The following is a 27,024-nucleotide window of genomic DNA, read 5'->3' on the forward strand; positions in this document are numbered from 1 at the left end:
TCAAAACCCCTAAAGTGGCGGGGGCGGGGGGGGGGGGGGGTGGGGGAGTGCTTGATGGACCAACTAGACATTTTGTGCACTAGGCATCTACCCCTCCAATGCATTACTATATCTCCTCCTCTGAAGTATACATGATTTCCAAGAGAATCTAGGTGTATCACCTTGTTGCAAATATTTTATATTTGCATTGACTTATCTGTGTACGTATTCTTTTTTCCAATAGACAGAAAGCTCCTTGAAAACAGAGTGTGTTTTATTGTTAAACATGGTATCTTTAGTACCTAGCACAATGCTTGGCTAAGCTAGATTTGTGATTTAATTGGTGTAGGGCCTTCCCAATGAAGAAACTTCTCCTATCAACAGAACTAGTAACTACTCTACAATTTAGAAAGGTGTATTTTACTCTTCTATGTTATGGAAGTGCTTTTTTTTCTGTGAATTAAAAATAAAATAAATTTGTTATATAAATAAAATTAAATTAAAAATTATAAATGAATAAAATAAAATAAAATAAAGTTAAATGATTTACCCAGGGTAAGACAAATACTATGTATCAAAAAAAAGGCCTTGAACCCTGGTCTTCCTGATTCAAAGGTTAGCTCCTTAACCAGTACATCATTCAACTTTAATAAATGATTGTTAATTTTAAAAATCTTGCCTCTAAAATTCCTTGATGTACTGAATTTAAAGTCTCTCTTGTAGGTGCTGGTGATGTCAGAAGTAAGTTCAATACTTAGTATGTCAATAAAGCAGCCAATTTCTGTTTCCTATGTACTATTTTTCACTTTTTGAAAGATATCTATCACCCAATGCAATGTTTAAGGTGACACATAACATGTGCTAAATCATAGTATATAGATTGGAGTTGTACATAGATTGCATGGATACCTCTAAGATACTTTATCCAAATGGCAATAGGATGAATGATTTTCAAGAATGAGTCCTGGGTTATGTACCCAAAAGGAAGGTTCATGTTTATTTATGCAAGACACATTGAAGCATAGTTGATTTTTTTTTCTTTCTCATACTTTGTTTTTCAGCTGAACTTTATTTTGTTCCTCAACACCGTGAGGGTCCTGGCCACTAAAATATGGGAGACCAATGCTGTTGGGTATGACACAAGAAAACAATACAGGTAACTCTGGGATAGGAATCCATCAAAGTCTTACAGTGATGTCTCTGTGTAAGAAAAAATCAGAAAACAAAGAAATGAACATCTGTAAGAAATGTCTGGCTTATAATCTTTCCTTGTTTCCATGGCATAGCTAATTGAAAGCTTGGATTTATTTTATGAAAATATATATGATGTTTACAAACATTATTATTTTTGCTGCATAGCATAGCATGAGTTTTCTTTCTCTTAAAATGTTTTAAACTGACATACTTTGAATAAATAATGTATTTTTTTGACTACAAAAACAATGAGCATTCTATGGAAAAGATCAAGACAATGGATTTGTTTTGTTTAGAGTCCTAGAATCTCAGTTAGAAGGGTCATTGACAGTCACCTGTCCACTCTATATAATACCTGAAAGAGAATCCCTGCTGTAATACACAGGTCATATTCCCTTTATTTGGTCAGGACCCCAACTGTTTCCTGAAGAAACCCATTATATTTTGCAATAGTTAAGCAGTTTTTTCCTCAAGCCCTCTTATTTTATCATCAGTATTATTTCTCTTCATGTTTTTATAATTTCATTCTTGAGAACTCACTATCCTTCCTGGACCAATTTCCCCTGTCAAAATTTAGTCCATACGATCGTTGTCTTTTTTTCTGAGTACTTTGAAATTTGCTATCCCAAATCTAGGGTGCATGTCAGACCATTCCCAGTTTTTCTCTCCTCTAACACAAATTCTAAGACAGAACAATTGTTTCCTCATCTTTTCCAACCCAGCAACCAGTTTTACCTTTCTTGTGAAAATCTGGTCCAGAATAGAGTTTCCACTTATTGATTTTGAAGAATGATATTATTCTTAAGATAAACCAAGAAAGAACTCGGGCATATGTCCAAATAATTAAAGACTACTATCATCACAATAGTGCCTTTCTGTGCCCTTTTGGTCTGTTCTCTGAACACATCAATTTCCCCTTTCTGCAGAAATGGTTGGCATATAAATCATGATATTAGATGTTGGATAGTCACACTTCATTGATCTTTAATTAAATGTCCTCCACTATGTATTCCCCTTCTGGTTTCTGGATTTTCTCATCTAAATATACCTTAATATACACTTCTAATCCAGGCCCCCTTTATATATCTTCTTTTTCTGAGGTATCCCCTTCTGGAGTCATAGTCACTCATAGGTCTCATCCCATCCAATCTTAGCAACACCTACCTGTGAAGTCAGATTTTCCTCTTGTCATTAGGGTCTATAATTCATCTTGTTTTTTTAGCCAATAGTGTGCATTTGGATATAGATTTTTGGTCCATGGTTTAATTACTGAAATGCAGCATGTTTCTTATATGCTATATCCTATGAATTTAGATTTATCCTTACTACTAACTTCTCATCCTGCATAGTTGTTATCAATAGAATTTACAGTCTGGCGGATATGTGAATGCAATTTTCTTCCCTTTGTGATTAAATTTTCAAGAAAAACAATTTTGTCACTTGTTAGGTACGCTCCGTTTCTGGCTAGGATTTTGTGATGTCTACATTTTAGTGTGTGATGCAGAAATCCACACCCCATTCTCAACCATGACCTTTTCAACCAGCGGTTGTGTTTCCAAATCCATCTTCCTCCTCAGAAACCCTCACTTTTTAATCTGCACAAGTGATGAAAACACATCTGATGTCTTCAGTTTCTTGACCAAGAGTTCAGAATCTTTAGCAAAGCTTTCTAGATTTCTTCTAACAATATCACATTTATGCCCACATGACTCCCTATAAGTGCATGTTGACTATTTTGTAAAACAAAAGGTTCTTTGTCAGATTGTAGATCTGCCTCCAGAAAGACCATAGACCTCTTTATTCTTACCATGTCAGCAAATAGCAGTTCCAATTCCTCTCAGCACTAACCACTACCTCAGAAAGACAGCATGATGCAGTCCAGTGGTGCCAAACTCAAATAGTAAAGGAAAGCACTGACTGGAACATAAGGATCCCTGTAGGCCACATATCAACTTAGTTTTTAAACGTGATGTTATCTATGTTTTACTTTATTTATTTTGTTAACTATTTCCCAATTACATCTTAATCTGGTTCAGGTAACACTTGGGAGTGTTGCATGCTGCTTTTTTGGAATCTTTGTTGTAGGGGATAAGACACTAGACTTGGAATCAAAGAGACCTCATTTAGAATCCCACCTTTTACTTTTATTAGCTTTGTGACTCTGGGCAAATCACTTAACTTCTCTGTATCTTGGTTTCCTTAACTGAAAAAAAAAAATGAGTGAATTGGACCCAATGATCTCGAAGTCCCTTTCAACTCTAAATCCTATGATCACCACTCCTTTTCTTCATCATGGCTTCTTAAACTTTTTCCTCTCACTACCCCTTTTCATGTTTCAGCAGTATTCATTGGCATTACATGGTATGACAACATATTCAGTGTGTGCATGCTGTGTTTAGAACTAAGGCTGTAATGAAATTTTGTGATACAACACAGGCAAGCACTACCAGAAACACCTTGGATTCATTACGTGTTTGATTATTAATTAATTTTTGGTTATTGTGTGTTCAGAAACCTTTTACAGCTGCCAAATTTTTCACGACCCCATACAGGGTTATTATTATCATTTGTTTTATATGCACATTGAAGCTCTTGGAGAATTGCTATTGCAATCTGCTTATGGATTTTTCTCGATTCAGGAGCTGTCACTTTTCTTCTCACCTCATTAGCATCTCATTAACAACTTCCTGGTGATAGTCAACCTCCTTCCCTTTCTCTCCTTAACAACAGTCTTACTTTGTGATGCCAATTATCTTCTCATCCTTCTTAAATCCTTCTCCATTGTCAGCCCTCCATCTCCTTAAGTCACTTACCTTTCTCCCTTCTCCTACCCTAGTCCTTCTTTTTCTTCAGCTCTAGCTAGTTTTCTGAACTTGGGTCTTTCTCAGATACTCTCAAATTCAATTTAAGCTCTTTTTCATAATTCCGGAGTCCCTAAAATACTTTTGCCATTCCTTCTCCTGTTTCTTTTCCCATGAAGTGTGGTTAAGTAATCAAATCTGAGAGTGTTGCACCCATTCTTTCATTCTACTTAGTCCAACATAATGTTTCAAGAACCTTCTGATGTGCTGATTGTGCTCTTCACCCTTAGATAATGAAGTAGACAACTTGAATATTTACTTCCACAATCAAAGCCTTCAAGCTAAATAGGAGTTCTAAATCTATCATCAGATTAAAGGGGAATTTAATGAAAAACTCTTAGGAGAATATATGAAAATGGTATCCTCCTTCCATAGATTTAATAACACAGGAGAGCTTGAAAGGACCTTGGAGATCATTCTAGTCAAATCACATCATTTAATAGATGAGGAAAGTAATTTGGCCAAGGTAACATGCCATCAGCCTGTTCTGCTTCTCAAGAAATGTTCAAGTGAACAAGTACACAAAAGGAAAAAAAAACAGCCTTAATAAAAATTAGATAGGTAAGTATCTGTAATCAGTCATTATGGTAATGTTTTGTCTGAGAGTACAATAATGAGACTTCCAACATGCATAGGAAAAAAAGAAACTTTCTTAGTCCTATAATCCCACCCCATAATAGTCACATAGTAGCTAATGTAGGTTAAGTTGTGGAACAAATATTTGTTCCTTCACTAACTCCTTAGATATGATCTTAACATCATTGGCAATAAAAACATCAATGGCAATAAAAATGATGGCCATACCCCAGATCTCATAAAGGGAAGAGAAGAGCAAACAATATAGAGGTCTGCCTCTTCACTGCTTACTCTGCCATCTTTCTCCTCATGCCTACCTATGCCCAGTTTTATCTACCTTCTCTAACCCTTTCTCTCTAACACCCACATGAAAAATGAAGTTTCAGCGATACAATCTTAGCTAAAGCAAAAAATTCTAGATGTCATATTTGGCTTTGGATGCTGGATTTTGGGAGAATTTGATAATCCCTCCCCACATATGAACACCTGGTTCTTCTGGGGAGTATTCCTCCAACTAGGACTAGAGCTAGAGTTTCTTCTCCTAAACAGAAGATAGTTGCTACCATACAGGTACCCCTTTAAAGAATGCTGGTACTAGCTACTCTAATTCATAATACCTAGTGGTAGAAGGGGCCCTGGATTTGAATTCCAGCTCTGCCATTTATTATCTTGGGTGTGGGACCATGAATGAATCACTTCATCTCCCTAAGCCTGAGGGTCCTCATTTTTGGACTAGATAATCTACAAGATTCAATCTAGCTCTAAATTTCTGGCCTCCTTTAAGACTCAACTCAAATACTGCCTTAGATAGATGGTCTTTCCCAATCTCCCCTTCACCCCTCTCAGGCTACTAGTGCCTTCCATTAAAAGTTAATTTTTATCTACTCTATATGTTTCTTATATATGCCTATTTATACACGTGTCCTCTTGCATTAGAATGTAGATTCTTTTAGTTCAAGTACCACTTTCATTTTTTATCAGAACTTAGCACAATGCCTGAAACAAAACAACCACTTAATAAATGATTGTTCATTGATTTTTTGAACCTACAACAAATATTTCCTCATCTCTTTACAAAGAAAGAATCACCCTAACCACTCCTGATTTAAGCCTTCAAAATCAAATTATCCATTATCAGTTAATAAACAAGCATTTATTAAACATTAGATAGTCAATCAATAGGTAATAAATATTTATTAAACCCTTATGTGCCAGGCACTGTGATAATCACTAGGGATACATAAAGAGGCAAAAGATAGTCCCTACCCTCAGGGAGTTTACATTAAATAGTGGGATACAAATACAAAGAATGAAATAATCCCAACTCTAAAGAAGTTTGTCTAACAGGTGAGAAATAGATATATAAATGTATGCTGAAAAACTACAAAGAGAGTAAGTATAAATACATGCAATAGAGTTAAATGCAAGGTAGTTTGGGAAGGAAGGTACTAGCAATTGGGGGAATCCAACATAAAGGCTTCATGTAAAAGGTCATCCTTGATTCGAGTCTTGTAGGAAGACAGACATCCCGGGAACTGAAAGGGAGGAAGGACATCATTCCAGGCATTGGGGATGGCCAATGACATTCCATGTGATAATTTGATACAAATATATAAGGTGATTATGCTTTTGTTTAACTTCTAATTGGCTCTAATAAGCAAATATTCTTGACTCTTGGTGAGTTACTAAAAAATATTCATGCCATAATTTGATCTTTCTCCAAGCCTTCTGTTTACCTGCTCTCAAGCCTCCCTTAAGATGACCTTTTAAAAAAATATTGTGTTATTTCCTAGGCCATTGATATAGTCTTTCTTCTCTTGTCACTGGTAATTTCAACCCATCCTCCCTCCGCAAGCCAGTCACTAAGCAAATACTGTCAGATGAAAATGGGTTGAGAACTGGAAGGCACTGAAAAATGGAATTCTCTTTTTTTCTTATAAAGAATTCACTGTGGTTATGTTTGGATGGTATGAGTAAACTTATGAGTGGGACTTATAAAGAAGGGATTGATTTTTCTTCACTGTACCCTCTATATTGACTATGGAACTCCATTAATTGCTCCACTTCTGAGATCTGTGTACTCACTGGGGCTTCATCCTACAAACCAGGAGGCTGATATAGTGAATTTGTGTTTATATTTCTTATCCTGGAGCAATTCTTGCTTTGAAAGTAAATAAATGCACAAAAATACACTGACACTGGTTAAATTCATATTTCATTCAAAAATTATATTTATTTCAAAATATCTGTCTTCACATTCTTTGTCACATAGCAAGTGAGTTCATATTAAAAATAATAATGCATAATTATTAATAGATTCAAAATCTATTTTAATAAATACTTCCCTCTTGAACACTGGTTTCATCTCATAAGCATCGATCTGGTCTCCTGGAAAAGCATCATTATTACTCCTAAAAATAAATATTCCCTTCTTATAAACAGTAGTATATTATTTTAAGACTGACTCTAAATGAAATTAATTAACTCAGCTATTCTAAGGCTGATATACTGAGAACAAATAGAGGAATCTATAAAATTTAAGATAAAAGTTTTTTTTAATTATTATTATCTTGTCAGTCCCTTGGCAAGACAACAAGATTGGAATCCTCATCTCTAGAAGAACAAGATATATTTAAAATTCAAAATGTGATGGAAAAATAATCCTAAAATTTTTAATAGTTTGAGCATTGAATCATTCAAGCATTGGAAATTAAAATTGTCCTTCTCTGAGTTTTACTTAGACTATGTATTTATCCATCTTTTCAAGAAGACCCTAATAACTTAAACTTCTTCATGTATTTTGGTATTCTGCCAGGCCCTTCTCTATGAATATTTTCTTTAATCATTTCATAGGTAATTAATTTCTTCTTATTAGAAGCTGTCTACAAAGCCTAGCTATAATGATGATATGTGCTATGCATATGTTATGTGTGTGTAAGTGTGTGTGTGTGTGTGTGTGTGTGTGTGTAGATAGACATGCCAAGCAAGTCGGCATACTTTTTCTAGGATGTTGTAGCAACTTGGGTAAGATCCAAAGTCAGACCTGGAAAATTTGATCTCTAAACTCCATCTTAGTGACACCCATTAGGAAAGAGTGAAGAATGACTGTGATATTTGTGAGAAAAATTTCTCTTGCTTTTCCAAAATTGTTCTTGAGATTGTAAGTTTCAATATTTTTCACATAAAATATAGATTAAATTTGCCATTTTGAAAATATTTAGCTTTTCATTTCATCCAGAAGGAAAAATGTGAAGTAGGTTTGGTTATGACAGAACACCTCAGAGGGACTTAAGACTTCATCCTACAACAGGGGTTGTAAATCTTTTCTGGGTCATGGACCCCTTCAGCAGTCTGGTGGAACCTATGGACCCCTTCTCTAAATATTTTTATTCCTACTTGAAGGCCAAATTTCATTTAGTGATAAGTGAGAAAAAAAGTTATTAAACAACTAATGATGCACGAATGCAATAGAATAATATTGTGCTATAAGAAACAATAACGATGAGGAGTTCAGAGAAGTACGAGAAGATAAAGGAAATAATGCAAAGTGAAGACAGCAGGATATCATTTTTAGATTCATAATTGAAGGCTAAATTTCCATTGGCAATAAGTGAAAATAAAGGTATAATTTTCCCCATCAACTTCTCGAGTCCCCAAAAGCAATTCACAGACCCTTTAGGAATCTGTGGACTCCAGGTTAAGAACGCCTGCCCTAGAGATGTGGAATGCAATTTTTTTCAAATTGGCATTCTACAAAGATTCTAAGGCACTAAGGGTAAAATTAATGTGGTTCCTCTCTGCTGTATTCAATTCAATTAAAATGTACTGAGTACCCACAAAGTGGCTGGCACTAGAAAAGCAGCAATTAGGTGATATCCTACAGAGAGAGTAAAGCCTCTGGTTTCAGAGGATTTGTAGCCTCTCAGAGATGAGATATAAAATAAAGAGTTTCAAATAGTTAATATAGGAAAAAATCAAATAGTATTCACATTTATTCCACAGAGTCCTTCTGAAGAAAAGAGTTCTAAAGATGAATGCACTTTATGGGAAATGAAAGAAGGACATGATGAGGATGAGATGAAGGAACTAGGGATATTTAAGAAAAATCAGGGTAATCACTAGTAAATACGTATTTAATTGATTTTTTTAAACCATGCTAGCAAAAACACATCAGTATATCAAAAAAATTATTTAGTATGATCAAATTGGATTTAGACTAATAATGGAATAATGGTTCAACATTGGAAAAGAGTGAACATAGCCATATTAAAAATTAAAAAAATTCAAAATACATATCAATAGAGTTATAAAAAGCCTTTGACAAAGCACAATGGTTGTGCTAAAAATTCTTTAAAGTATAACCACAGAAGGACTTTTTTCATGTAGAAACCCTTTGAGATATGAGTATATCATGTAGGATGTAGAGTAATACCTGAAAAATGCTCTTAAGAACAAATATGCCAAATTCCCTTTCCTCTAATCTTCTATGAATTTGTTGCCTTGTAAATTTCCTCTCACTGGAATCAAAAGGCAAGAAATAGTCATTGTTAATATGATAAAAATATATGTCTAAAATTAAAAACAGTATATATGCAATAGAAAAATCAATAAATTTAAGAGTAAATAAAGGATGCTCACTTTTCTTCACTGTAATTTGATGTTTCTAAAAATGCTAAGGAGAACAAAAAAAATAAGAAAAAGAAACCAAAAACATAAACATGGCAAAGAAGAGAAAAATTATCTCTACTTGCTGATGACATCATTATTTGTTCAGAAAACCTTGAAGAATCAGCAAAGAAACTAATTGAAACTATTGAAAGATTCAACAAAGTAGCAGGTTATAAAATAAACCTATAAAAATTATAGCAGTTCTATGAAACAATAACAAAATCCAGGAGGAAATAGTAGAAAAGGAAGCTTCATTGAAAATAACTATATAAACTTATATAAATTATATATAAACTATATATAAAATATCTTGTCAGTCCTTAGATTGTCAGTCCTTAATAAATGGTTGTTAATTGATTGTTTAAACCTACAACATATATTTCCTCATCTCTTTACAAAGAGAGAAGCATCCTAACTACTCCTGACATAAGCCTTGAAAATCAAATTATCCATGATTGGTTAATAAACAATAATCTATTAAACATTAGATAGTCAATAAATATTTATTAAGTACTTGTGTGCCAGGCACTGTGATAATCACTGGGGATACAAAAAGAGGCAAAAGACAGCCCCTGCCCTCAGGAAGCTTACAACTTCATAGTATACAAATACAAAGAATGAAATAATCTCAACTGTAAAGAAGTTTGTCAAACTGGTGTACCAGCATCTACCAAGGTATATCTAACATGAATACAAGGACAATTATTAAAAAAATAATCATAGATCTTACCCCAATGTAATAAAACTAATAATACTATATAATCTAATAAACAGATAGTGCCAGACCAATCAAACTACCAGGAGGATACCTTAAATGGAGATGAAAAATAGTACAATTCATTTGAAAGAAAAAGAAAAAAATACAGGTGGGGGAATAGATGCAATGGAATCGCACTTCCAAATTTCAAGCTATATTGTAAATCAGTGATCATGAAAACTAGTTGTTCTCATTAAAAGAAAAAGAAAAGTAGATCAGTGAAACAGATTAAATAAAATACTATCAGAAACATTCAATAATCCAATGTTCAAAAAACTCCAAAACATAAATTACTTGGTGAAGAACTCCATATCTGACAATAATTACTATGAAAACTAGAAAGCAATTTGGCATAAAATAGACTTAAATGAGCACCTTACACCATATACCACAATAAGTTCCAACTGGATACATAATCTAGTTGTCAAATGTCACAATATTTTTTTAAATAGAAGAAAAACATATCTGATCCCTTTCACATTTGTGACTGGGGTAGAATTCTTAACCAAACTAGGAATAGATATGACGATAAAAAATAGAGAAACATGAGTACATGAAATTGAAAATGTTTGCGCAAACTAAGCCAACATAACTATGATAAGAAAGGAAGTAGTCATTTTGGGGGAGAATCAAAGCAAATATTATTGATAAGGGTCTTATATCTAAGACATGTAGGTAACTAACACAAATAAATAAATAAAGCCAAGAGCCCATTCCCTCAAATGGATAAGTGGTCAAAGACTATGAACAAATAGTTCTCAGAAGAATTGGAAGCTACCAATTATGTAACTTTTCCAAATAGCTAAAACAAAGGGGGGAATGAATTCAAATTAAAAGAATACTGAGGTATCACTTCATAACCAGCAAAATGGCAAAGACAACAAACACCATCAATGTTTAATGGAGCTGTGGAAATTCAGATAGAATCAGCAGAAGTGCAAATCAGTACAACAGTATGGAAAGCAATTTAGAATTATACTGTCACTAAATTGCTGGTAATCTTTGACTCTGCGATCCCACAGCTAGACATATACTCCAAGGAGGTTAAAAACATACGGGTTCCAAAGACAGAAAAAAAATTTAAAGAAGAAGGAGAAAGAGGAGGAGAAGGAGGAGAAATAATTAGTATTTATATAACAATCTCATCTTCGCAAAGTACTCAAAATTATTATCTCATTTTATCTTAACAACTCTGGGGGGTGTCCATTTTAGAGATGAGGAAACTGATGTAAACTGAAGACTTAAATGACTTGCCCAGGGTCACACAGCTACTAAGTGTTTGAGGCCTGATTTGAAAATGAATACAGTGGAATATTATTGTTCCATGAGAAACAATAACTATGAAGAATTCATAGAAGCATAAGAGAGACACAGAAATTGATACAAAGTGAAGCAAGCAGGAAAACCATATATATTACGACAACCAAAATATCAATGGAAAAAAGAAAAATATTTTAAATGAATACTAGATAATTATAATGGCCATACTTGCCCTGATACTTAATCCTAAGTTCAGCAATCACAGTTGTTTAGGAAAATGTAAAGGCATTCATTTGTATGACTAGTATTACAACTAAAATTGGTATGGCTTTTACAAAGAATTTTCCTCAAGACAATTCTGTGAATTAGAGTTCTCATCATACCTATTTTGTAGATAAAGAAACTGGTTTAGAGAGTTGAAGTGACTTGCTCCAATTCCAAAACGTCCAATTTTTTTTTACTCTAATTCCTTACTGATTGAAAAAGAAAAGGATTCCTAATTACTAAGTTGAAGGAATAAAAGAAGATTAAGGAAAAATCAATGATAAGAATTAGAGGAAATGAGACTGTAGTCCACCTTTCAATTTGAAAGTAAAAGGAAGAATGAGAGACAATGATATCTGGGTTGGAGAAGAGGTAAGTCAAGACAGACAAAAAAAAAGAGAGAGAGAGACTCCCAGTTTCTTAATTAATGCACTATTTCTTTGGCAAATCATGTTTATTTTAAGATATTCCAATTAATTCTAAGAAAAAATTTTTGCCATTCTCTTTCAGAAAACTTGCAAAGTCTACGTTGGTTCTGATCTTGGTCTTTGGAGTCCACTATATTGTGTTTGTGTGTCTGCCCCACACTTTCACTGGATTAGGATGGCAGATCCGGATGCACTGTGAACTCTTTTTTAACTCCTTTCAGGTACAAAGGACAGATAAGGTGATAAATGTTTGTTTTTTGCCCTACTTTTGGCCAATTTTCCTTCCTTTTTTGCTTCACTTTGACTAAGGTATGTGGCCCCCACAACCATGTAAGGGCATAATGTTACTGCTCCTTATGTTATGAAATTCAGGGTTTATCTGTCTCCATCTTTGTTCATAAGAACATTACCTCCAAGAGCTCTTTCTCACAAATGAAAACCCAAACTCAGGACATGTAACAATTTGTTTGGTGGAAAATTAATTTGATGTGATTATCAGATTTGATTTTCAACAGAGGCTTAACATCTTATATTTGCATAAAGTTTTTACAAAGTTTTCACATAGATTAACTGATTTGATTCCCATAGTAGTCCTGTGAGATAGGTAAGTAAGCATGTCAAGATTTTGCTGTTGTTATCATTGAGTTGGGGTAAAGAACTGTGATTTGCTAAGTGTGGAAATTCCCTCCTGTAATGCAACAGGGCAGTGCTACTCTTAGTCTTAGAGAATCACCTGAGGCATTAAGATGTTGGTGTCAATGGTAGGACTTGAAATCAAGTCTTCTATTCACTAGACTGCTCTGCCTCTCAAGTATCATCATCATTCCCATTTTACAGATGAAGAAACAGGCTTAGAGAAGTAAAATGTGTGACTTGACCAAGTTCACATATCTTGTAAGTGGCAGAATTGTGATTCCTTGTCAAGTCTTCTGACTCTAAGTCCAATTCTTTTTTTTTCATAATGCCATGTTGCTGTTGTGTATGTTGAAACTCTAAACGTTGATCTTAGTCCATTACTCTACCTGATTGTTATACCCTGCTTGATGCCATTATTATACCTTTTTAAGTAGCTAAGAATCACAAAAAGATGCTACATAGTGTTTCAATCATAACACAACTGGAACTAGTAGAAATAAATTTGAAAATGAAATAATGGTTCTACCATTTCTCTTTTTTATTTAGATCACCAAAGAAGAAATAAATACCCCTAAGAAGGAAGAGTAGTACGATACAGAATATTGAAGCTTGAGTTAAATGATCTGAGTTCAAATTCCAACTCTCACATTTACTCTCTATAAACTCTAGCTCTTTGAGAGAATTGGACTAGATACCCTCTAAGTTCCCTTTAAGCTTTAATTCAATGGTCTAATGATCTGGAAATTTGTGAATCATTTTTGTATCTGTACATCAAAGGGGTGATAATTTGTTCCTTTCTTTGAGTACTTAAGTGCACTAATTTCCTGGTTCTTTATTCCACAGGGTTTCTTTGTTTCTATCATCTATTGTTACTGCAATGGAGAGGTAAGATAAAAATAGCATTCATTAAGGGTGTAACATCATTCCAGCCACCTCAGAAAAGTTACAATTTCTCCAGTGTTAAGAGACAGGAGAAGGAAGAGTCATTTTCCCTATAAAACTTTTGACCAGTAAGTCAAAGTCTACAGAAAATTAGCAAAGCTTCTCAGATGCTAATGTTCCTTCATGATGTTCTACTCAAGTCAAAAGACCTGGATTCAAATCCTGGCTCTGTCCTTCACTAACAGTCTAAGCCCAAACAAATCTTAACCTCCCTGGGTTTCAGTTTCTTCATCTGTAAAATGGGAAAATGGGAGTAAATGACCTCTAATAACTCTTCTAAGTATCAATCCATGAACCTATGATCTCAAGTTTTCACAATATTTGGAACATAAAACTTCTCAATTCCCAGTACAATTTGTGAAGCACTATTAAACATCTGTTTCATGAAAGCACCAGTCAACAATCATTTGTTAAGTGCCAACTATGTGCTTGTCTAAATGGGGCTTGATTCCCATCCTCTTGGGGTCTAGTGTTATTGTTTTTGTTGTTCAGTCATTTCAACTGTGTCCTACTCCGTGACCACATTTGGGTATTTCTTGGCAAAAATACTGGAATGGTTTGCCATTTCCTTCTCCAGCACATTTTACAGCTGCAGAAACAAGGGAAATGGGGTTAAGTGAGTTGCCCAGGGTGACACAGCTAGTAAGTGTCTGAGGCCAGATTTGAGTTCAGAAAGACAAGTCTTCCTGACTTCAGGCCTGACACTCTATCCACTGTGCCACCTAACTGCCCATGGGATCTAGTAGATATGTTTACATACAGAGATAATTATAACATATGACAAATTCATTAAAGAGGAACAAAGTAGTGGCTAAATTTTCTAAGCTCTGATTTTAAACCCTCTAGAAAAATGTTAGATAACTTAACTCCATGGGTAATGAGCACTATTTTATGATATCCCACACAGTTAAACCTAGGTTGAGTCCACATTCTCAAGAAATTCCATCATATATTTTAATGAGCAAAAACCCGTTACCACATGTTAGCTGCTCCTGTTACAAACTAGTGATGGGTCAAGTTTAGGTAGTTTTAGTTAACTGGAAAGTAACAAAAACTGGTGGCAAATTATGACCTAAATATTTTAAGGAAGTTCCATTACTGATGATCTAGGCTGGGGTAAGCTACAGATTGTCTCCTTCTGCCTATTATAAATCTAATGTAAGCCCTGGAAAAGAAATGCTGAAAGAAAAAGTAAAGAAATATAACTATGGCTCCCGTTGATGCTGACTAGCTATTTATTCTGGACACAACCAAGGTTTAAAAATTGACTAGTTCATATTGTGTTAAATTGAAGGGAATCTCATTGAATTTTGGGGGAGAACTTTTTGTTTTATACCTTTGAAATATATATATTTGTATATATTTGTTTGTTTACTGTTTCACTTTTCATTTTTTCCCCAGTCATGGCAAATATTATTTGAAATATCATTGGGTTTCGTAAGCTCTTTAAGAATGGCGTGTACCCCGTATCCCTCTTCTAGAATGCCACATCAGTCCTTGCCTGGAGAATGAGCATAATGAAACAAAATCAGAAATCTGAGGATAAGCTCCAACCCCATGAGATCAATTTCTCATTGATTGCTATTCTTAACATTCCTTCTTTCTCTCTTTCTCCCCTCCTGCAGTACTCCTGGGGAAACAATGATGGGTGTTTTTTGCATTTCTAGCTAAAGACCACCCCCATCACCTCTACCCACAGTGAGCATTAAGTAAATACTGTTTCCTTGGTAGATTGCTCTCCATTGTACCTACTTTTAGGAGATATTTTCTTCTCTCTACCAATAAGCAATTTCTATTTGGCCCCATACCCACTTTTGGCAAAGAACTTACAACTGGTCAAATAGTCTTAAACAAACTTCACAATTTTTTTTATGATTTCAAAAACATAATAAAATTATTTTGCTCTAGGTTCAAGCTGAAATCAAGAAGACATGGACCAGATGGAATCTGGCTATTGACTGGAAAAGGACAACTCCATGTGGCAACTATAGGTATGGCTCCGTCCTCACCAATATGACTCATAGTACGAGCAGCCAGTCTCAGATGGTGGCAAGTACTCGCCTGGTGCTAATCTCTGGCAAAGCGCCTAAGAATATCAACAGACAGCCTGACAGCCATGTGAATTTACCAGGCTATGTCAGGAGCAACTCAGAACAGGACTGCCTCCATCAGTGGATCCATGAGGAACCCAATGAAAATGAAGAGAAGCAGGTGGATGCCATATCACTGAAGGAGTGTTTGAAACCAGTTGAAACTCTCACAGATCCTGAGGAAAACAAAGGTGAAATTGAGGATGCTGTATGAAGTACATTACTAGCATGTGTCTGGAATTTGGTTTCATTATGAGGGAGAAGTTGTAGTGATATTTTTTCCTGAGTCAGAGCTGACAGTTTGATTATAAAGTATTAATCCTAAGAGTTATCCACTATTATAAGTGTGATTCAGTAATTATGAAAGGCATTAAGTGAAAATTATAAGTAAAATGTGTATTTTGACTTGAAATTCTACTTGTTTGTAGGAATGTGGTACCTACTTAACACGCATGTAGATTTATGTGACTGTGGTATGAAAAGGTTTTTTGGATTGGTTCAGTCCCTGCTAGGAAAAGATTACCAAAAGTGCATGACTTTTACTGTTCAGGTTCAGTCTGAAACCAAGAAGATGAAGACCAAATGGCATCTGTCTGGAGGTGATTTTTGCCCTTTAAAAATAAGATGTTATTGTGTCTCCCCATTCCCACCCTCTTTAGTGAGCTTTTACCGTTGTCCTCATCTGAGCTATACAACAGTACTATTAAGAGGATGGAAAAATAATTTGAAAGATCAAAGATCTGAGAAGATGAAGAGCAAATGAGAAAATAAGTTTGCTGAGCTTGGGGAAAAAAATAATGGCTAATTGGAGCTGGTTTCCTTCTAGAAATAAGGAAAATTGCTACGAAGCTGGTGCAGGACATAATCTCTTAATGCCTGACACTTCTGCAAACCAGCAAGAGCCCGGTACTTTATTTCTCATGCTCCACTCAAAATCATGACACTGGACAGGGCTCGTGCAATGAATGGAGCTTTGGAAGCTCATACTGGAAGTGATCATTTGTCTTTGTACTCAGTTGCACTGTTGGAGCAGCATTTCCTGAACCTTCTCTCTTACTGAATATTGTGAAATGGCATGTCGAGAAATTAAAAGCTCATTTCTCTCCCTTTCTATGTCCTCTTCTTTAACATTATAGAAGCCTCACTGCTTCCATTTTTCCTTCTTGAGAATGTTAGGCATTGACTTTTCCCATGTATGCTTTTACTCATCATTAAATCTCAGGGTGTTTTTTCCCTTAACTGCCAGTCAACCCAAGCCATAACTACACTGTGGTATTTTGGGGTTGGTATTATTTGGACCTAAGCAGGCTCCCAGCTGGAAGTTCCTCCTTCCCTCACGCTTAGGACCTCATTTCTCTTGAATCCTTTCATGCACCCCCAAAGTTAGCTGATTTGAAAACTGTCTACTCTAGGCTTAGAGAAAATATTCTCCCCACCCCAAAGTAAGGAACTTACATTGAAGACACCTGAAAACAATTTGAAAGCAACAAGTCAACAAGCATTTATTAAACACTTACTATGTGTCAGGCACTATAGTGCATATACATACATACATACATACATATATGTGTGTGTGTGTGTATATAATATACATATATATGTGTATATTATATACACACACACACACTCACATATATGCCAGGCAAGTTCTGTGCAAGAGATTTCAGCATATGAAAAGTAAAATAAAGAAGCATAAGCAAAATAAAACATTGACATCAGTGTAATAAGTATTTAGGCAATAAATACATATAATGCAAGAGTAGAATGCCCTAATGTTTAGTACCATTTCCACATTTCTTTGATTGTGTGGGTATTTTCCAGACAGCATGGACCACATCTATACTGTTTACCCCCCCACACACACACACACTGCAATGCTCTCATTTGGGCAGGATGCAGTGTAATATTATATGACCAGGATTCTAGTTCAATATCTAGGTATCTAGTTTTAGCAAGTCACTCAACTGTCCTTACTACCTATCTCAGTTTCTCCATCTGTAAAATGAGAGTAGCATCTGCCTATCTCATAAATATTTAAGGACAAATGAAATACTCAAGAAAAAATGTTCCACAAAATAAAAGCACTATAAAATACAAATGGGTTTTTTTGTTGCTGTTTTGTTTTTAAATTCAAATTTCATGTTTTCTGATTATAACCATAAAGGTGCCATTGATCAAACACATAAATTTGTAGAATATAAGTAGAATATATTTATAGAATATAGAATATATTACAGAACATAAAGAATCTAAAATGGGGTTTATGGAACTAATCTAGATGCCAAGGTTAATTTAGCTCTACTTTAGAATTCCTCCAGCATTTCTGTTCTTCTGCCACACCTAGGCCCAACTTGCCTAATTTTCTTAGAAGAAATGAAAAATGAAGCTTTTGTGACATTCTCACTAAACTAGACACCTTTATATGGAAATGTCACTAAGTTCCACTGCTTTATTGGTTTAGCAAAAAGTAGAAAAATAGCAGGTGCATTGGCTGGTTTGCATTAGTCCATTTTTATACTGTAAGCCCAGGAATTCTTTCCAAATATTCTTCAGAAGCGGCATCCTGTCTCATTTTGCTTAAAAGTCTTTTTAAAAGCCACTTAATACAAGTATTTTCAGGAGGTAGTTATATTTAATTTGAACCTGGAGTAATTGCACTTAGAAATTTTCTCTAAAACTCTAATGAGCGGATTTGAATTAAATGACATTGAAGGGAAACAAGAAGATACACACTGTACTGTTTTTATAACCAGTTTTTGGGTCTCAGCTCCAATTTCTGAAACTGAGATGTTTCTGAAATGTTTTTTTCTAAAGCAACAGACTTTCAGCCTTTGGGAAATGCAACAGATGCTAAATGCTAGAGACCCAGCGTGCTGCCTCCGGTCAGTCCAAGCAGCCCAGCTATGAATATTTTCCTTATAAGGCTTGTTTACATGAATATTCCATTCTATTACTGAATTTTTGCATCAATCAAAAGACTGGCATCACCAATAATACAATTTCCCATTGTCTATTGCCAACAGGAATAGAAAACTGATTTGGGTCAGACTGCTTTCTTTGATACCAATATATTCTATTCCCTAATTACTCTCTATTTTAGGAATGAGATAGAACCAATAGAGCTTGGTAAGGAATAGTAATGTTTGCTTCACAGTCTCTGATGCCCATGACCTGTTATAGCATGGCTATTTGCCTAAGAGCACTGAATTCCCTATACCTTTCAAAACAAATTACACATAGTACAGATAAGCAGTTATGTATAATTTCATCTAAGGGGTGATATCCCAAATAGTATTCTATTCATGTAGGATTTCCCTTGGAGATTTGGATGTAGTTCTTGCATGTGAAGAATTCTAATGGCCATAGATAGCTAAATTCTATGATGTGCTTAGTTGTTTCTATGGACAGTCAGTTTCCCTCAGTTGTTCTGAAGCATGTATGAGATCCAGAGGTGATCCAAATTGGGAGCGAATTGTACCTTTCTATTCTTCCCAGAAATTATTATTTTTAGCAGAAAAGGATGGTCACATGTTCTGATAACAGGTACATAAGTTTAATCAAGGATCTAGTAGGTACTTTCTTCTTTTTGTGGAATCATCTCTGGAGCTACTTCTCTAACTTCAACTAGTATTTATAGGTTGAGTTCCCTGAAGGCAATTACCACTCTGTCAAGGTTGCAGGGGTAACCCTGAGGAGCTAGGTTTCTAGAATTGTCACTCACAAGCCCCCACCAATATGCTTCCCATTCATGTTAGTCAGTATGACTTTAACAAGCTTCTAGCAAACAGTATTTATTATGGTGATAAAGCAAGAACAACTGCTATAAAACATTCCCCCCCAAAAAATAACCCAGTATATATTTTCCCACAAATGCAAGCAGAGTTTGTGGGGAGATGGGGCATTAAATAATGAAATGTGTAGAAAACATTTGTGACAAAAAGAGTACTTCCCAGTTCCTGACCATGGAGATCAATTTGGAGTTTTCTAAATCAATATGTGACTCACAGGGATCATTTCTGTTTGAGTTTAACACCACTGGTCTATACAATATAAAGGTCCTTTCTACTACTAAATCTAATAATAATAGTAATAATGATAATCTATTAGTACCTTAGGGGCAACTAGGTGGCATGGTGGATAGACTACCAGGCCTGGAATTAGGAAGACTCATCTTTTTTAGTTCAAATCTGGCTTCATACACTTACTAGCTGTGTGACTCTGGACAAGTCACTTCACCCTGTTTGCCTCTCTTCCTCATTTATAAAAAGAGCTGGAGAAGGAATTGGCAAACATTCCAGTATTTCTGCCAAGAAAATCCCAAATGAAGTCATGAAGAATCAGACACAACTGAAAATCAACTTTAACAAAAATCAGTAACTTTGTAATAAGTTGGTCAAAGGAGCAGAGAAGTATGTTTTGATTGGGGAGGCAGTGAGGAAAGACCTGGAGAGCTAGATCAAGTAAAGCATTATGGTAAAAGTTTTGGTTGGGCAGTGGGTAATATAAGCTGGGAGAAAATGAGAAGAATCACAAAAGGCACAAATAGGAGAAAGAACAGTAACATAGATTAACATCATCCCTACCAAGATTTTGCCAAAGCCCAGCTTTATTATTGGACAGGGAAAAATAAGACACAGAATAGGAAAAATCTTTATAACTAGATTTCCCACAAAAAAAGTTTGCTCCCTAAGATACATAGACAACAAACAGATATGGGGGGCAGAGGGAGAAAGAAAAAGAGAAAGAAAGAGAGAGAGAGAGAGAGAGAATTTTCAGATATGTGAAAATATGGAAATAGTCAAAGTTGGAGGAGTTGTAGAGAGGCACAGTGGTACATTGTTGTTAGTTAAAGAGCAATCTGGAATTATATAAATACAGTTACTAACATGTCCATACCCTTTGAGCCAGAGATTCCACTACTAAACATGTATACCAAGGAGGTCATTGATAAGAAGAAATTCCTCAGAGACAACAAAATTTATTCAGAGGCATCTTTTATGGTAGCAAGCAGTTGCCCATTGGTTGGAAAATGTCTAAGTAAATTCTGCTACGTGAATGGAATGGAATGGAATGGGACATTTATTCTGTTGTAAGAAACAATGACCATGATGAACACAGAGATACAGGAAAAGAATTACATGAATTGAAGCAGAGTGAAGTAAACAAAATAAAGAAAACAACATACACAATGACTACAGCAATGTAAATGGAAAGAACCACAAAATAATTGAAAATGAACATTGCTGAATTACAAAGAACAAGCCTGACCTCAAAGAAAAGATATGAGAAGACACCTTCCCTTGCAACTATGCAATGGTAGGAGGTCCATAGGTGTGGAACATTGTATACATTTTCAGGCTTGTTTTGATGTAATGATCAATTGGAGTGATTTTTTCTTTTCTTTCTCTTCTATTTTTTGTCATTAAAAATATTTATTTTCTTAAATGGGATATCTTTATGGGAGAGGGAGAAGAGGGATCCTGGGAGAAACTTAGATAATATCAAAATTTAAAATATAGCAATATAATTTATTTTAAAAGAAATTGTTAAAAAATGAGACAACTTCCCCATTCATTTCCTATATATGTTTTAATTCTCTAAATTTCTTATTTTTACCCTCTTTTATGATGAGAATTGCTAAATATTTAAAAGAGAACAATAAACAGCTTAAAACTTTTTCTGTGTGTATATCCATTCTTATTTTTGTTAAGACATAAATATTTTTGCTTGAATTGAAATCTTTAAATGGCAACCAACAACATCTTCTTGTGAGGTGGTGTAATGTGATGCAAGAAACCTTTCTACATTCTTCTTTAACACCCTAGTAAAAGTCCATGGACTATATGAGGTGCTATCTCTCTCACACACTCACACTCTCTCTCACACACACACACACACACACACACACACACTTTTTTTTATTAATTTATTTTTAGTTTTCAACGTTCACTTCTATAAACTTTTGAGTTTTAAATTTTCTCCCCCTCCCCACCTCACTCCCCAAGACGGCATGCAATCTGATACGGGCTCTACATATCCATTTCTACTAAGCATATTTTCACATTAGTGATGTTGCACGTAAGAAGTAGAAGCAATAGGAGGAACCACCAGAAAGAGGAAACAAAACCCAACAGAAGAAAATAGAAGAGAGAAAAAAAAGAGCAAATAGTATGCTTTGATCTACAATCAAATTCCATAGTTCTTTCTCTGGATGTGGATGATATTTTCCATCATGAGACTTTTGGAGATATCTTAGATCCTTGCATCGCTGAGAAGAGCTAAGTCTATCAAAGTTAGTCATCACACAGTTTGGCTGTTACTGATACACACACATTATTACTAAGTCATTAAATTACCAATACACTGAAGAATTGAAAATTGGTGGGGGTTGAGGGGAAGCATGAATTCTTCCCATGCATTAAATGAACTAACATCTTTATTTTATTGTGATAACTCTGCTATAACTTTGCCTCCTCTTTTTCTATCTGCCACCCAATAACATAGATAGAAAGATTCAAATCTTATTGCCAGACTGCCTAGCCAGATTCTTCCCCGTTTGCCCTAGTATTTTGTTAATAATGTCTCTGAAAGAGTCTATATTTTAATGAACCTTGGATTACTTATTCACTGTGACATTTGAAGATAACCTTTATGTAGATCTCCACTTAATCAAGGGCTATCTTGCTTCTCCATTGCTGAAAATGCACAAAGTAATAGGTGTTTCGAACAATGTTGAAGAATCTAGAATATATGGAGATTTTTTGATCTGTGACTCATTATTAATCTATCATTAATAGTTTAAATCTATCAACTACCTGCCTTCTAGTCTTTTTACAACCAATTTTTTAGGTGAAAAAAGTATGTGGCTTTTTTCCTATGAAACCAAGTACTCTGTTTTTCCAATATGAACAGCTAGGCCAAAATCTTTTCAGGGACACACATCTTATGTGATGTGAAAGGGTGCTAAGAATAACATGCTCTGCAAATGAGATAATATTTGTAAGGTGCTTTGCAAACCTGAAAGTGCTATAAAAATGCTAACTACTATTACTATAAATTATTAGATCTTGGAGTCAACAAATTAAGATATTTATAGATAACCACCAATCACAGCCAAATAATGTTTTGGACAGTTTTGCATCCTGAATTTTAAAAAGCACAAAATAAAATAAGATGAGCATTTCTATATCTCTGGAGAAAAGCTTTCCCATACTCACCATACAAATAAGGTCTTTCCAGGTATATCCTGTGATGCTAAATAATATTTGAATTATAATTAAAACATTTACCACTTTCAAAAAAACATGCTCTGACTATACCATAAATAATTGCTAACCAACTGCAGTGGTTGGTCAATCACTATCACTATTAAAGAGTAGTAGCAATCAAAGATATAAAAGCTCCTACCTAAACTGATGCATCCCTGGTATTGTTGTTGAAAGCTGTTGCAGACTGAATACAACCACCAGCATTTGTAAAGGACTTATTTGCAGACAGCTCAGTTATCCTTTGGGGTGTGCTTATCTTCCTTCACTGAAATCCCACTCTGTTACCTCGCTCTCTATATCAATAGAGCACAAGAGTTGGTAGGTCCTATCAAGCTGGAAGGGTATCAGTTATGGAGCTGGTGCTAGATTATGTGTCTTTTGACCTAGAATAAACCTAAGTTCATAAAGTTTCCTCACCAGGTTGGCCAAAGGACATTGAATTTTTCTAGTACAGCAACTCAGGGAGACAGATCATTTAGTACATAGAGAGTTGTGATCTATATCTAGACAGTAACTACTTCAATGAAATTATAGATTCTTGAAGAATTGATATCTTGACATTAGGAAACCTTATTTGCCTTTAAGAGCAGAGATCTATTTTAATAATTGACAGAGAGTCAATGTAGAAATTAATGTGTAAATTCATCTGAATTTCACCTATCAAAAACTATGTTTAAAAAAATCTATATATAAAGTATATATCTCTGTGTGTATATGTGTGTGTATGACAGAGTTTTCACTTAAACTGATTTACCATTTAGAGCAAAGGTGTCAAACAGTCTCCCCCACAGCCTGCAACACTTTCTGAGAACTGTTGAGCCAAAGCAAAATGTAATTGAGAAAAATCTAATAAAATAAATAAAAATACAATAGAACATAGATAATATGAGTATGTGGTTTTCTAAAGCAATATGTGGCCTGCAGGGATCCTTATGTAGGGTTTAGTGGCCTCTTTTTTCTAGCTGACTGGACATCACTATTCTAGAGCAGTTTTAATACAGGAATAACCTCTTCAGATAGTTTATAACCCTTAAGCATTAATACCTGCAAGAGGTCTTTCCCAGTTCCCCAAACTATTAGTGCAAAGAATTAGTGCTAAGGGTCCATCTACTCTGCCTTTATCTCATATATGCTGATTTGTATATGTTTTTCTGTCATTACAAGGGAAGTTGCTTGATGGGAAAGACTGGTATTGTTTTTCCGTTAAATCCCCAACTCTTTACACGATATCTGGCACATAGTAAGCACTTAATAATTACTTGTTAATTGATTGGTTGGTTGGTTTAGACAACAGGCTTAAGAAGTTAATCTTATAATCCTTTTGACAAAATGCTTAGGTTGGTCCATATCATATTTTTCCAGGAATATCTTCTGATAAATGTGCTCGCTGGGGAGTCAGTATGACATAGTAGAAAGACAATAGCTTTTAGAAAAAGAGGCTCTAAATTTTAGTCCCATTTTGTCACTTATAAGCTATATGGGATAGGACAAACCTAGGACATCTCTGAACCTCATATGACCCATCCCCCAAAATGGAAATGAACATTTCCTTACCTACATCACTAGATTTTTGTGATGATTAAATTAAGTAATGTATGGTATCACTTGAGATAGTATTTGCTGCTTAGCATAGCACTCAGCACATAGTAGGTGCTATATACATACTATTTCTTTCCCTCTGCCCTAGATCAAACTATGTTCTAGTAAATGTTTAACTGGCTCTCTGAAAAAAAAATTTAATAAAGAATACACTTTTAGTTTGTACTATTAACAGTTAATTATTGACAGTTATTCATCTTACTATTAACAGCTTCTCTATTACTTTCTTACACTGGCCCACCATGACCAGCCCAAGGAAAGAATCAACAATGAGAACCACTTCACATTACCTTCAAGATAGCATGGTAGAATGGTCAATGTTAAAATGAAGCTAATTTTAAAATAAAAGGCCCATACCACTTAGTCATCCAATGAAAGCCTTTAGTAGATAATTCAGTTTGTCAATAAGGCAGATCAGATATTGATTAATAGGCAAGCCAATCGGTGGAATAGACATACCTACACAGCCAGAAAGTGAAGAAGAAAGATACAACTGATGCATTACCATGGCAATCAGGAAGCATGCTTTCTTTTCTTTTTTCTATTCTTCCCTCCCTGTTCTCCTATTATAAATAAATTAACTGGTATGTTATTGCACAGGTATAACACTTTTTAAATGGTGTGATCTGATCAACATCAAATGAAGAAAGAATAAGGAAAAAACTTTCTATGAAAATATCTTTTTCTGTTATTGGCATACCTATTCAATTTTTATTCCTGTATTCCATTGTTTATCCACATATATGCACATATATGTATGTACAGATTCTCTCTTTCTCTGCATGTACATATAGCACATATGTTTGGATGAACAAATAAATGTATATATCCACACATATGTATACAACATATATAATATATAATATTTATATACTGTGTCCTAGTTATATGTATTAGCACTATATATATGCATGTATACATATGTGTACATATATACATGTGTGTAGCATCTTTAGTGTGTGTATAGTCAGTATACATATATAGTATTTAGATAAACATATATAGCATACACATACATATATTTGGAGGTGTGTGTATATATAAATAGGTACATATATATAATACATATATAATAAAAATACAAAAAATAAACTTACCTACTTTGTTGAGGGGAGGGTAAGTTCATTGTTTTTCTTTTATCATTGTGAAATTATGGATTGTAACATTTTTGTACACATGCTTGGGCAATCTCTATTATTAAATATGGATAAATTACTCCAAATTAATTCATTCTAGATAATTTCTCTTTTGCTTAAACAAGTATATTGTTCAAATATATTTCTTGTTTAAAATGTTTCCTGTAACTATCTAGTGACTATTGACAAACAAAACAGTTCCAGTCCCTGAATAAGGGACATGAAGTATGTGTCAGATATAGCATTGTAATAATTGCTAAACCTTCTGTCCTCCTTGGGCATTGCCAAAAGGAAGACTAATTAAAAATGGCTTAAGTCAGGTTTCCATTTGATAAAGGAGAATTAATTCAGTTTTTTTTAATATATATAGTAAATGAAGAGGTAATAGCACCTGGTGGATAGCAAGCTTCCCTATGAGTCAGAAAGAGCTAGAATCACATCCTGCCCATGCCACACACTGGCTGTATGACCCTGGACAATTCATTTAGCCTCTCAAAGACTCAAACAACTTACTCTACGGATATCATTTTCATGAAAGTACGTTGGGGAAAAAAATCCCTCATCATCAGATGTTCTCTATAACAATAAGATCACACAATCCATCATCATGATCTTCATTATCATCAAGCATTTATTAAGCACTTACTATATACCAAGCACTGTGCTAAGCCCTGGACATGCAAATAAAAGACAAAAATACTACCTTTGCCCTCAAGGAGCTTACATAGCATTCTCAGGACTCTACTAGAAAATGTTGATAGTATTAAGATGATTGAGAGAAAAGCCATAAAGCCATCAAACATTGATAGAGGGACTACCACATATAAGCCCCTGGAAGGAGAAACACTAAAACGGAATGAATCAATGGACAATATTTGGCAATTATTAAATCGGTAGTTGAGAAAAGGATGTGCAATCAGAAGGCGGTCCCAGATTATCAGTAAGGTTCAAAAGTCTAGGCATCACTAGTTGTCTTTTATCTAGTGATTTGAAAATGTTCTGCAATAAATGACTGCCCAGATTTGTTTCAGACGGGAAGAAAAAGCAGAAAATCGATCAATCAACCACTCTCTAGCCCTACTAGGTTTTGAAGCAAATCCCTATCGAGCCAGAATGTTATGACTCCAAGCTCTCTGTATCCCAGAATCTAATTCACATAACAAACTCAGACTGATTCCTGGGTTTGTTGTTGTTTAGTCATTGTGTTTGACTCTTCGTGACCCCATGGACCTTAGCACATCAATCCTGTGTGGGATTCGTTTTTTGTTTTTGTTTTTGTTTTTTTTTTAGCAAAGATACTGGCATGGATTGCCATTTCCTTCTCCAGTGGAAAAGTCAAACAGAAGTAAAGTGATTTGACCTGGGT

General features: G+C 34.7%; 1 protein-coding gene across 1 annotated transcript in view; it reads left to right on the forward strand.

Moving 5' to 3' along the window:
* PTH2R (parathyroid hormone 2 receptor) overlaps window positions 1-15,869 on the forward strand; it is a 119,994-nt gene extending 104,125 nt beyond the window's left edge. The window contains exons 10-13 of the mRNA XM_027873892.1: window positions 1,041-1,135; window positions 12,070-12,208; window positions 13,467-13,508; window positions 15,474-15,869. Coding sequence (XP_027729693.1) covers window positions 1,041-1,135; window positions 12,070-12,208; window positions 13,467-13,508; window positions 15,474-15,869 — 672 coding nt within the window. The remainder of the gene's footprint in view (window positions 1-1,040; window positions 1,136-12,069; window positions 12,209-13,466; window positions 13,509-15,473) is intronic.
* The last annotated feature ends 11,155 nt before the right edge of the window (window positions 15,870-27,024 follow it).

The sequence above is a fragment of the Vombatus ursinus genome, unplaced genomic scaffold (assembly GCF_900497805.2).
Source record: "Vombatus ursinus unplaced genomic scaffold, bare-nosed wombat genome assembly UNPS02014802.1, whole genome shotgun sequence".
NCBI lineage: Eukaryota > Metazoa > Chordata > Mammalia > Diprotodontia > Vombatidae > Vombatus > Vombatus ursinus.